The sequence below is a fragment of the Numida meleagris genome, chromosome Z (assembly GCF_002078875.1).
Source record: "Numida meleagris isolate 19003 breed g44 Domestic line chromosome Z, NumMel1.0, whole genome shotgun sequence".
Taxonomy (NCBI): Eukaryota; Metazoa; Chordata; class Aves; order Galliformes; family Numididae; genus Numida; species Numida meleagris.
Window position 1 is genome coordinate 34,516,389 of NC_034438.1, and position 12,943 is coordinate 34,529,331.

The 12,943-nt window shown below is 35.1% G+C and overlaps 1 protein-coding gene across 2 annotated transcripts in view; it reads right to left on the reverse strand.

Moving 5' to 3' along the window:
- The window catches only part of MLLT3 (MLLT3, super elongation complex subunit), a 117,883-nt gene continuing 105,612 nt past the window's right edge, over nt 673-12,943 (reverse strand). For both annotated transcript variants that reach the window (XM_021380812.1, XM_021380814.1), the window contains 3 exons: nt 11,286-11,357; nt 9,921-9,992; nt 673-4,240 (listed from right to left, as the gene is read on the reverse strand). In XM_021380812.1, the coding sequence (XP_021236487.1) occupies nt 4,109-4,240; nt 9,921-9,992; nt 11,286-11,357 (276 nt within the window). In that variant the 3' untranslated portion in view covers nt 673-4,108. The remainder of the gene's footprint in view (nt 4,241-9,920; nt 9,993-11,285; nt 11,358-12,943) is intronic.

The window sequence follows — 12,943 nt, forward strand, 5'->3', positions numbered from 1 at the left end:
AAGAGAACACAAGAGAAAAAAAACCAAACAGCATTAGTTGAACTTAGGAATGTGTTTTATACAGCTTATTTTTGTGGTTCATTCTAGCTCCTGCTATGACCGAAGGTCTGACAGAATTTTCACCAATAAGCCCCAATTTCAGTGCAATGCACTACAACTGCCAAAATCTGTATTTAAACCACAGAGTGGCATTTTTGTCTTTGCAATTTAAGACCCACTTTCTCAAGGCCACCTCACTACAAAGCACACAGAGCAGCACTGAGAAAATAACACGATCCTAAAGCAGTTCAAAATAGTCTCCGGCTTAGCACTGAATGATGGAAGTTAATGGACCAATTAGCAAACACAGAAATAAAAACTCTTACAGACAGAAGCAGGAGTCTGCCTAAAGATAGAGGGCTTGACATTAAATGGCAAGCCATAAAATACAGAAAATGATATGTATGATCAAAGACAGCAGGAAGCAAATCAAACATCCTACTCGAGATAATGCTCTGATGGTGAGATAGTGCATATGACCACTGAACAGGGCAGTTTTCTATTCAGACTGGTCTACAATTTTCCCATTCATTTTGCAGACTAATGGGACTTGAAATCAATGGGTTGCTCAAAAGACCCCAAATTAGTAATACAATGTTTAAGAAATGAAAATTATACTTCTAGGAACCTGAAACAGATCGTGAACATACTTTATTTCACTGTAAGAAAGGCAAAGAGGGACAACGGATGAGGCAAAACTCAAGAACTTGCAATTTTCCTTCTCCCAGACTGAAACAAATATTAATAGAAATAAACTAGGGCTCTCCAAATGCACTGTACTATGTATACTCTGCTTCCAAAATTAAAAGAATAGACTTAACCTAATGAACCAAAACAGTAAATTCATCAAGAGAAACGACTGACCGTATCTTACGATCCAAATGTTCTGGCAGAGCAAGCACAGGTTTTATATTACCTTGGAAGTCTCTGATAAGAGTACACCCATTTATCCTTTCTTGCTTTCTTTACTGTGAATTATGATGGCTTTCAAATTTAGACACTGAATATCTTGTAAGGCCTCTCAATTAATCCAGACTTCTAGAAAGATACTAAAACTTGCCTACTCACCCGGATGTGAAGAGTTACCAGCAAGAAAGAAAACTATCCTTACCAGCTGGATAAAATAACTGCTATTCTAGTGACTCACTGGCACTGAAATTTGCAACTCACTGCTAGCCTCTGTCCAGGTGCTTCAATGAATTAACCAAATTCTCACAGACATCTTTGTTTAAACAGCTTGATGTTACGTAAAACTCCAAAACATTTATTGCTAAAACATTTTAACCAGTTCCAAACATCAATGCTTTTATATTTTGGTACGGTGCCTTACAACAATTTCTTTAAGAGAAATATGACTGTTTGAAATTAATTGAACAAGAATTTATTTTGTTTCTGTATACAAAATTAGATGAAAATAGCTAACGTATTTTTCAGATCAACATTTGGTAACTCTTATTCTATCAGAATTTTGTGGAAAACTCAACATGCACACACACACAACTCTTCAGTCTATTTTCTTCCCTCTCCCAACCTCACTGAATTAACAAAATTAAGAGTTTATGGATGCTCCATGATTTGCATTAAATTCAGCAGTAACTTGATACTACAATTGCTGTCATCTCTCTTATACCTGTTTCCTACTTGCTGTTTTCTTCTACCCTTATTGTCAATGAACATTAAAGCTTATCCAGTATTTTAAGGGTAAAAAGGGTAAAAAGATGTATTTCACCATTTCTAACAAAACAGTTCAATACTCTTACTAGCAGTAGCATAGAATCCTTCCCCCTCCCCTCCTGAGACTGAAGAAGTTGTTATCATAATACTTGGAAAAGTCAAAATGGAGAAAATTCCACATATATATGGTAGAACTAAGAGATAGGATGTTGAACAACCACTAGTAGACCAAAAGTTAAGGTTGTTTTTAGATTTCCAAACATTTTCATATAAAATATCAATAAAAATCGAAGTTAATCCCCCTCACATGCACCCCCTCCTCCTCCCAACTATCACCTGCCTTATGCTAGAAGTAACTTTAAAATGATCCCCATTTCCCTCCAACAATTGCACATTAAGACATGGACTTAAAAGAACAACATAATGCTTCAAGTATGCTTCATGCCAATCGTCAATAAGAGTCATAACATTACTGAAAAAGTACACTTGTTCTTTGGAAGCCTGAGAAGAACTTCCTGCAGAGTGTGGTCAAACAACACTTTAAATACGAAAATAGCCCCCAACCCAGTACCCAGCTCACCCTCTCAAAAACAGTAAAGTGTAAAATCTTCTTTGGACTTAAAGAAACAGTATTAAGATCTACTATTTGAATAAGAAATAACCCCAATAGGAATTTAGTTTTACAGTGCTACACAAACAGTGCGCATGAAACAATAAATCATACAGATGCTACTGTTCAACACTATACATAGTCCACATGTGGCATAAAAGCATATACATGACATATACTGGCCTGTCCAGAAATAAGATACATTTTTTAAGGCTGGCAAATCTGAATAAACTTTTGCATCCAGAAGTACATATTTTTTTCTTCTTTTCTCTTTTCAGTAGGGGTTTTGTTTTAGCAATTAGTGTTTAGTAATTAGAAAGGTAATGATTTCATCAGGAAACCATCAGCAATGTGACAGTGCCAAACTTTGTTGTGAAACACTTCCTCTCATTTATCATGCATGAACAAGGATTCCCGTTTTAAAGACCAAAATATAGCATGAAAGAATACTCTTTTTTATAGACAAGAAATCCTTCTGGAAGCACAAGCAGGTTATTGAACAGATACCAAAATCTGGGAAGTGTAAAAGACATATGTGTGTGTGTGTATATTTATATATGTGTGAATATGTGCATATATACACACACATATATGATATATATATATTCCAACATGTAACTGTATAACAACCAATTTTTTATTTTCAAATAAAGGTTTTTAATTTAGCGGTTGTAAAAAAAAAACCAACAAAACGAAACAAAAAAAACCCCCACAAACAACAACAAAAAAAAATCCCCAAACAGGCTAAGGAGACCATTTACTACATGAACAAACAAAAAAATGTTATGTCAATAGTTTTATGGTAAAAAGCAAAGGAGTGCAGAAACTCATAGTAATAAATAGCTCCAAATTAAGAATTTTCTACAACATTTCCGTAAAAGACAGGACCAGTATTTCTTCTTTAATGATGATCCTGCAGAACACCTTCACTCATATATATTTAATTTTATAACATTAAAACAGACACAAAAATGGAGACTGCAAAAAATTCTGGATTCAGGACAGTATACATAACATTTTTTTTTGTTAGAAGTCCTAATGGTTTATTCACTAAGGCTAGACAGCAAGTCATATGATCCTATTTGGTGCATTTTCTACCATGACCAATATCAATAAATGGATAGAGCCAAGGACCTGTGGTCCAACCTGCCATGGTACAAGCCACTCTGGCAGACTGGAGACAAAATGTAGGACCATCGTTTGGTCCCTCACTTTGTATCTTGATTCCTAGAAGTGCAGAAATGAAAACAAGATTGCAATGTTTTCACTGTCTAGAGAAAGTTAGCAAGAAGTGGGATTTCAACATGAATAAGGTTACTAGGTTTTTGATGAGACTGAATCAAAAAAGCATACATGGAATACCACTACTTGCAACATCTGGTAGTGTCATTCAGTGACTCACTGACTTTAAAATACATGTATGCAGTAATAAATAGATCAGTTATGCAATAAGGCAGTGTGTTGAACATGCATTCATCTTGTGGACTGGAACACCACAAAGAGATACATGATACCATACACATTCATTAAGACCAAGTTTTTTTGTTTGTTTTTGCGTGTTTGATTTTCAAGGCTATCCAGGTAAACTCTTCCAGAGCATTTTCCTGTTGAGAAGAGCAGTCCTCTGAGTCTTGTCATTTTTCCTCTTCTTTATCAAGAGATGATGACTGGCTTCAATGAAAAATAAAGCTGAACGAGGTTGTTTTGTTTTCCTCCCATTTTGATAGCATCATTCTGAATGTTTCATTTAGAGAACAGTTTTTCATGCATCCAGATGCTGAATTCTCAGGAGGTTCCAGATGTTTCCAGATAACTCTGTAGTTTTCGGACTGTGGTTTTGTCCAGCGAGCAAAGATCAAAGTCAAAGGTTGTATTTGTGATATGAAAGTGTCCAGTTTCCTCTATAAGATTTACTATCTGAAAGGAAAGAAAAGATGCAGCTGAAAAATTCAGAAGTATTATACATACATTGAGTATATTAACACACCCCTAAGTATCATGCAAATAGCATAAAACAAACCCACTTCACTAATACTTGCATATTAAACCATTATCTTTATCATTATCTGACACAGAACCATGGTCCAGAGTACATTTTTTGTCTTTTTTTTTGTTGTTCTTGAGAACGTTAACATCCATTACACTAATCTAGAAATGTTTAAAGAAAATCTTTGTATTTTTAAGGTCAGTCTTTACTACAAAAAATAAACACAAAAATCCCCACCCACATTAAAAAAAAAACCTTCAACTGTAACCATACAACAAGAAAAACAATCACCTTAACAACAAACAAACCAGGTAGATCTCTATGGAATATGTACTCTGTGCTTAGCTGCCAAACAAGTTACTTTAGAAAATAACTGACATAAACCTTTCCACAAGCAAGAAAAAGAAAGAAATCCTTACAGAAGCTAGTCTAAATTAAACAACAACAACAAAGTACTCAAGTGCTCTCAAATTGCCAGCTATTTATCTAGTATTTTTTTCCTCAAATAACATACTTTATTTTTTTTTAGAAACCAATCAACCATGAAGGACTCATACTAATGGTTTAAAACCTCTGGTGACTACTTAATCTATAATCACAGTTTTCATTCCAAGAAGAGCCATTAGGAGTCCTTGAGAAGAAAAGGAACTGGAGCACCTCATCTATGATGAAAGGCTGAGAGAGGATTTGTTCAGTCTGGAGGAGCAAAGGCTCAGTATGGATCTTATCGATGCTAAATACATGCCTGGATCCATCCTCTTTGCACCCTCCCTTCACGTGCTTACATATATTTAATATATATGCTCTCTTCAGTGGTGCCCAGTGACAGAAGAAGAGGCAGTGGGCACAAACTAGAACACAGTGGGTTCTGTATAAACACTAAGAAATGTTTTTTCTTGTGATGGTGTCAGAGCACTGGCGCAGCTTGCCCAGAGAGGTTGTGAAGTCCCTCTCTTCAGAGATCTTCAAAAGCTGCCTGGACGTGGGCCTGAGTGGCCCTGCTAACACAGTAGGTAAGGACAAGAAGATCTCCAGAGGTTTCTTCCAAACTCAGCCAGTCTGTAATTCTGTGAAATCAATACTACATATCCAAGTTGTGCCTTCCTACACTTTCAACATTTTGTAGTTTCTTAACTAGTCTGTATTTTTAAAGTGCTCATATTCAACATTGAATTTTCTGTAACAAACATATATTATATGCCAGGATGTTCAACCACCTTTAAATATACACTTTAAGTGTATATTTATACACTCAGCATCCTGGAATACTGAAGTATAATTTGTCAGACAGGGCTAATGTGGTAACAACACTATAGCTATTGACCTCTTATGCATTTCTACATCCCAACAGACAGATATTCCAAGTGAGCACATGAAAAGGCACCCCATCCTGAAAAGGGTCTCTTGGTAATGGACTGACAGAATATCACTCTTCTGCAGCCTAGGCTCAGTATTTGCACCCTTCCATTTGAAAACCACGTTGTTCTAGAGTTTCCAGATACACCTCCACTGAAATGCTACTGCTAAATATTCTTTGCTTTCTTGAGTTTTATTACTCTTATGAGTTTATTTTCCATTGCTGAATGAGATACCTATTCACTCACCGCTAACAGACTATATCTTAAAACGATAAATCTGGAAGGAATATACCACCTTAGAAAAGAACTATTTGTTTGAACTAAATGTTTTACAATTTCTCCCTCCCCATTTCATTATATAATGAGATGTTGGGTTTTCTGCTCAGACCGCAGAAGAGAAGATTATGTTGGTGATAAATGAAATAACTTCATGTATACTGTCAGATATGGAATGACACAGCCCAGGGTGGATTAAACAGAATGGAATTGAGAAAACATTAAGAGGAAAATGCCTGTTACAGTAAAAATTCCCCTTTCCAAACACTACTTTCTACTTTCCACAGGCTGGAAAAAAAGAAAAAGCAAAATTTATGTCTAATTTGCTTTGCAGATGTCCAAAATTCTGAAAGTACAAAGGAACAATCCTCCCTTTATTAACACTTCATTTAAATCTGTGCCAATTGGCTTTATTTTTTTTTCCAGATGGGACTTTTTAGTTTAAACTTGCATATTTCATTTGTCCACTCATTGATTCATTGGTTCTTGTAACACTTTTCTATCATCTCCTACTGTCCTACAACCAACATGAGAAAAATTTAAATGGAATACAATTGATTGTTACCAACGGGAAACTTCCATATGTACCATTCTCATTATAAGGCACTCTCTGAAGTCTCATTTAAGAGAGAAGCTAATGAGTCAATCTAGCCTACTATTGTAAAGTTAGGAATCTTATGATAGGCTTGGTCCCCAAATATTCACTGTGTGACAAATAACTAGCTGCAAAAGTTTACAGAAACTGTGTCCAAGAAGACGTAACTATGCTGAACAATTCTGTCTAGGCTTTCTTGCATTACTGTGGAAGAACAGCATCTCCACAAAATCCCCACAGCAACATACCTGATTTTAAGAACAAAGATTACACTAAAGCATTACCACGTGTATTTTTAAGCAGCACTGTATATTTAAAAAACAAACCAACCAACCTGATAAGCACTTTTTATTGATTAGGTTCTGCTTTAGGCTTTTAAGCCCTAGACCAAAGGAAATATAAACATTTTTAATATATCCCTCATCCCGCCCCCACAAAATATCTCCACTGTGTCAGGGCACCAGACTGAAACCACAGTAAACAAGACTGAAATAAATCCCAAAAGTTTTAATGGATGTACAAAAATATATCAAGATAAACCCAGACAGCTCAATGAAAAACATCTGCCTGTGCACCCATGAATGAGGAATTCATGACTTACAGTATTAGCATTTGCATCTTTGTGCTGTTCAGAAATATTTGAAGAAGAATAAAAGGTTGAGATTAGTTCCCATGAAGTCTGACAGTTGCAATCTTAAAAACACAGCATTAAAATGTTATATTCAGAGAGCTCAGGCAGCAAAATGCAAAAATATTTCATTCGCTCCTAAGTGTAGTAAGCTTTGCTTTTCTGCTATAATGTACATCTCTGTTTACATAATGTTTCTCCAGCTCAGTTTCATCATTATCCATCATAGAACAACTATTTATCTGCCTTTAAACAAGCAAATGAGTGTATGTGTTTAAGGAAGCCGAAGTGCAATTAATGACATAGTCATTTTTCAATTTATGGAGGGTTTAAGCCTTTTGATAGTTTCCAGACCTGCAAGCTGCCCCTTGCAGAAAATTCTCAGAAGATAGCTGCCATCTGAAGTTAAGCATCTTGTAGGCATGAGCAATGTAATTTTAAGCAGTGCTGCATACTTTCAATTTCTTCCTTATGCCTGTACTATCTAGTACATTGGCTTTAAGGAAATTTTTTGCCAGATGAAGAAATACCTTCCGATGCATCAAATAAAAGGAAAAGACTATCAAAAATCTTGTTTTCTTTCAGAGGTTATGATAACACCATCTGCACAAAAAATGCAGATTTAGGAGTCCAGCTTCAGAAAGCCAAATTTGAATATATGGGACATGCAGCATTAACATCTGATTTCAGACTTGATCATCCCTAATTTTTCACTGCAAATGATGAAGGGAAAATAAGATGCTTAATCACTGTAAATATCATATTCTTTCTTTCCAGTGAAAGACGCTGGAGAGAGTGCTTTTTAAAATGTAATTTCAGACCAATTTCTGTTTAGACACGGCCCAATATTTGGATCAAAATGCTCAGGAGAGTCTCATAACACTCATTTCTTGGTCAAATGTTCTTTTTCATCCATCTTCTCCTTCTTGGACATTTATTACGTATCTTTAAGAATTATTTGACATCACAATTACTTAGTTCTTATTTAGACACTTCAGCTCAACATCACACTTTTCCTGTCTTCTCTTTCTTTTGGTAAATTAATTTTAGCTTCCTTTAACAAAGCATCTCAAAGAGAAATATCTCTGTTGAGGAAAAGCCACATTCTCAAAAATATGCAATATGTCATTTCCAACTGACCTGCATTCCTATTTGCTATCACTATCTATAGACTTGGTAACAACTGAGACAGCAAAAACTGTCCATTCCTTTTCACATCCCTCAGCAGTTCAAGCAGAACTTCAAGTTCTTTGACATTACAATTCCTTAAAATCCTGATTGATATCTTCATTATTCTCTTGTCACGCACTTCTGTAATAATTCCCTAAAAATCTGCAGGTAAGACTGACCTGTGCAAGAGATTTTCACCTGCTCTGGCGAACTAAAGGTACTACAAACATCATTTAGGAACACACACTGCTGCTGTCATTCCACTTCAACATCAAAATTACGTTTAACACTCCTGCAGCTATTTTCAGCTTTCCATTGCACATTTCTGCATCCAGTCCCTCCTCTCATGTAGTAACCAACCCTTTCCAGTTTTATCACTTGCTCTCCTGTCCTTTACTCTTTCTCTAGACAGGGTGCCATAACTCCTACCTTTTAGTATACTGCAAAGGAATCTCCTAATGTCTATAAAAGTTTGCCTCATCCACCATTCTGAAACTGTGCTTTGGTGTTAAAAATGGACTAGTTTGTACGGAAGACAAAGTGAACTTGGGAAACAACAGTACACTAAATATGAAGGGTACCAAATACAGGATGAAGGACACATAATTGTGTATCATAAAACATGAAACCTGACACAGCCATCAGTACTTTAACTAAGAATGTTCTTAATCGTCATCTTCCTTTTCATTGACTTCTCATTTTTTTTCTGATCTTTGCAAACAATATTAAGCCTGGACTAATAAGCATTCACAAATTATTGCTGAGGCTTACTAAAACAATTTTTTTTTTTTACACACTTATCCAAGTGTTGAGAAATTTGATGAGTGATTGCAATCATTTAGAAGTGGTAAAAATTTCCATATTTATAACATGCACAAGTGGCATTTAAGTGTGAGAAATACAATATAACCATTTGTGCTACAGTTACATCTGTTTTGCCACTACACCTTTATTGCTTCATCATCACTATCTGAAATCCAATGGTATCTAACAATGCCATCCAAAACAAAGAATGAAAGTTCTTACTATTGTGTAATGTGTAAATACATTTCAAGCCTTAGTTTGGACATTTTTTTTATTTTACTACTTCTAAGACTTCAGAAGACTCATGCATATGTTTTTTTTTCCCTAGAGTGAGTTTGGCATTAAATTCCATGCTTTCTGTTTGCCAAAAAGTGCATCTTTCAAAGAATATTTGAGAAAATGCCTGTCCTTTTCAGCAAAAAGCAACAAGATGTTTATCAAGCTATAGTGCACAGATGAATCTACTCACCCATCCTGTTTTCATCATTATTGGTACAATATGTTGAGAAACATAAAGACAAATTGGGAAAAAAAAATAATTATCACAGATAGGCTTTTGTTTGTTTAACTTTTAATCTTGCCATTTATTGTGGCAACACAATTTAAAGCATGCCAAAAAAATCCCCTAAACTACACTGAAAGAGTAATGGGCAGGAAATAGATTATACAGGCTTTAAGGTTATCAAATCTGATTATAGAGACTTAGACGAAAGGGAAAAAAAATGTGACTTCACAACTTCAATGAGCACACTGTGATTTTTCATGAGAGTGCTCCTCACCTGCTGCAGTACATGTCTCTCTCTCAAAGTCATTAATCTTCTGTGGAGCTCAACTAGTTCATCGAGATATGCCTAGAAACAAATCCCCCCCCATAAACAACTTGTTAATGAAGTCATAGCCATGTATTTCAAAAAAATTCAGATACAAAAGGAAATTTTATTTTACACCTTCTTTCAGCTAGATTTTCTTACTCAGCAGGCTAGTTTTCTTTAGCTTGATACAACCCACATATAAATTTTTGTGGGTTTTCTTCGATACTTTATGACACTGAAAATTTAAAGGTACTTAAATTTTAAGGGAAGAGCCACCTTTTCCCTTTGGAAATTAGGCAGCCCCTTATTTTAGAAGAAAATATTTCCATCTCAGCTATGGCAAAAAGTGTGTAACAGACTTGAGTTGCCCAAACAGCATCTTTAAAAAATGTATCCCAGCTTTCCACATAAGACATGAGACAAAAGTCTCACAGTGTCTTTCCTCTCTTCTTGTAATGCTGCTTAATGAATTTTCTGCGTCAACAAGGACACGTAAGGGGAGAAAGATAAACAAAAACTCATCCACTAGCAACTTTCACTTTCTTCCTTCTGGGGACATCAAACATGTCCCGTCAAGTATCGGGACTGTCTCCTTCAGTCTGAGACATCAAACACCATGTTTGCTTTTAGGCACAGAGAAATATGGCACCCAGCTTTAAAATGAAAAAAGTGTATGGATCATAACACTGAAAATCTAGCAACAGATACTGCAGCATTGGTCTCCCACCTCATACTAGCACAAAGAAAATACTACATTATATAAAATTTAAGAGGAACTTGTCCACACTGGGAAATTACATAATGTTCTCTCTCAAAAGGACTGAGAACTCTTAGCCATGACCAGTTGACAGGATTTTGAACAAAACCACCTTTCTAAGTGGTAAACGGTAACTGTTGCTTCACATTGTCTTGGTTAATGTGTTAAATCACATTGCCATTTCCTACTGCACATTCCTATGAAATGATTCACTAAAATGTTTATTTCAGTTGTTTATTGACTACTGTAAAATTTCCTGTTCAAAAACCATCATTTCATCTGTAAAGCACAATGCAAATTCATGCAAGAGAGGAGACAAAATAAATAGCATATGGCAGATTCTCATCTGATGATATTTGCTAAATCATTACATGTATTGAGGAGAAGGAATACATTTTCAAAATAGCATAGAAGAACGAATTACAGAAAAAAAAGAGAACAATCTCCACTTTAAGGAACTCAAAGCAAAGATGTTGTAACGACAAATTTTCACTCTAATAAGAAGTATTTTGTTTTTAGTCAATATATTAATATTGCATTCTAGGATAGTTTACTGTTACTTCATTGCCATTTACCTTATCACAATCACCATTCTTTATTTGTTTATCAGATTTGTTTTGCTTTATTGGACTTTTCACTTCTAAAATCTGGGAAAAAAAAGAAAATCCAGTAAAAAATAAATGCACAATTGAACACAATTACATACAAAAAAATCCTGTTGTTAATAACACAAAGAATAAAACACTTGGAAAAAACAATCTAAACTCAAAACCAGGCTTTTTGTTACTTTTCATATAATTCAAGCAATCTGCCAATATTTTTTTCAGAAAAAAAGTGAAAATGCCATGTTGCTGGATTGGAGTGATATTGACATCATTAATCTTAAAAGGAATTAATTTCATGTTATTTTAACCCTTCTCAATTTTATTTTTTTTTTCATCTTTGCTTGCTGGTAGGAAAAAAGGACTGATTTTGCATATACAAAATTATGCTACAGGAACCTCTAGTACCTTTGAAGTGATACATATCAGTATATTTTCCATGAGTTTTCATTCAAGGTTCTTTTCTTCTACAGTTGAGATTCTAGAACAGTCTTTGAAATGACTGCAAGAGTTTTAACTGAGAATGAGAATTACTAGAAAGTAGTTTGTCTTGCAATTATATGGTACCCTTCATTCAGTGTAAAACAGAGCCAGTTACTACCACATACATGAATAAAGAATGCTTCATCCAATACTGAAGCACAGTGAAGAAGAACATGTCAGCAAGCAACAGAACATCTTGCCTAACATGAAAATTTTAGGACTCAAGTGAGGAATAACTCAAGGAAATAAAACTGTAGTTTAATTTCTACACATACAGAACATTTTCTGTAGCTGAAAGTAGAGTTACTGAAACACAATGTCATTCCTAACCTGTAATATGATCAGTTCTGTAAAACAATAAAGAAAAATACATTATCATAGATGATGGAGACTTTGTTTCACGTTTCCTTGTAAATAAGACCAACACTAATAGCATCATTTTCTCCAGAACCTCCTGAGCAGTCACAACACAATACAAAACCCAGTAAGTACAACAATGGAAATAAAGCTTGAAAAAAAAAAAAAACATTCTATTCTACCCAGAAGCTTCACTGACTATAAGCTCCTTCCAACTTCTACTTTGCTTGGAATAAATTAGCTAGAATTGTATATATGTTGCCCAGGATAACCAGCACCATAAATATACAGTGGGGCAGGCAGCTACTTCCCTTCCTAAGGACTTAGCAAAGAGTGATGCATGGCCAGAAAGCAAAACATACTTTTCTGAAGAAAAATCCCAGTTCTTTGATTCAACTCCTTTGAGGCTATTACAGTGTAGGCCAGTGGAAGAGTGTCCGGTCTTGAAAAACAAACTCTAGGCACGGATCTAGTAGTTTTTGGATACTTTTCTTGAATTTAAACAAAGAAAATTCTTTGTTTTAGATAGAAACTCAGCAAGGACATACTGTATTTGAAAAAGCTGCTTTCTTTCAGTGCTCTTGATGCATAATTAAAATTGAACTACTTCTTTAAACGAAATAAAGCACTAATCATATTAGAAGATGCTTATAGCAGTATTAACTTGTTCTCAGTCTTTTTGTTCTATAAATGGACTTACTTCAACACAAGCCTGATTTCATCAGGTGAAAGAATGATCCCAGCAAGCAGCCTTATGCTGTCAAGCAGACTTCAACTGTGGCTACAAGCCC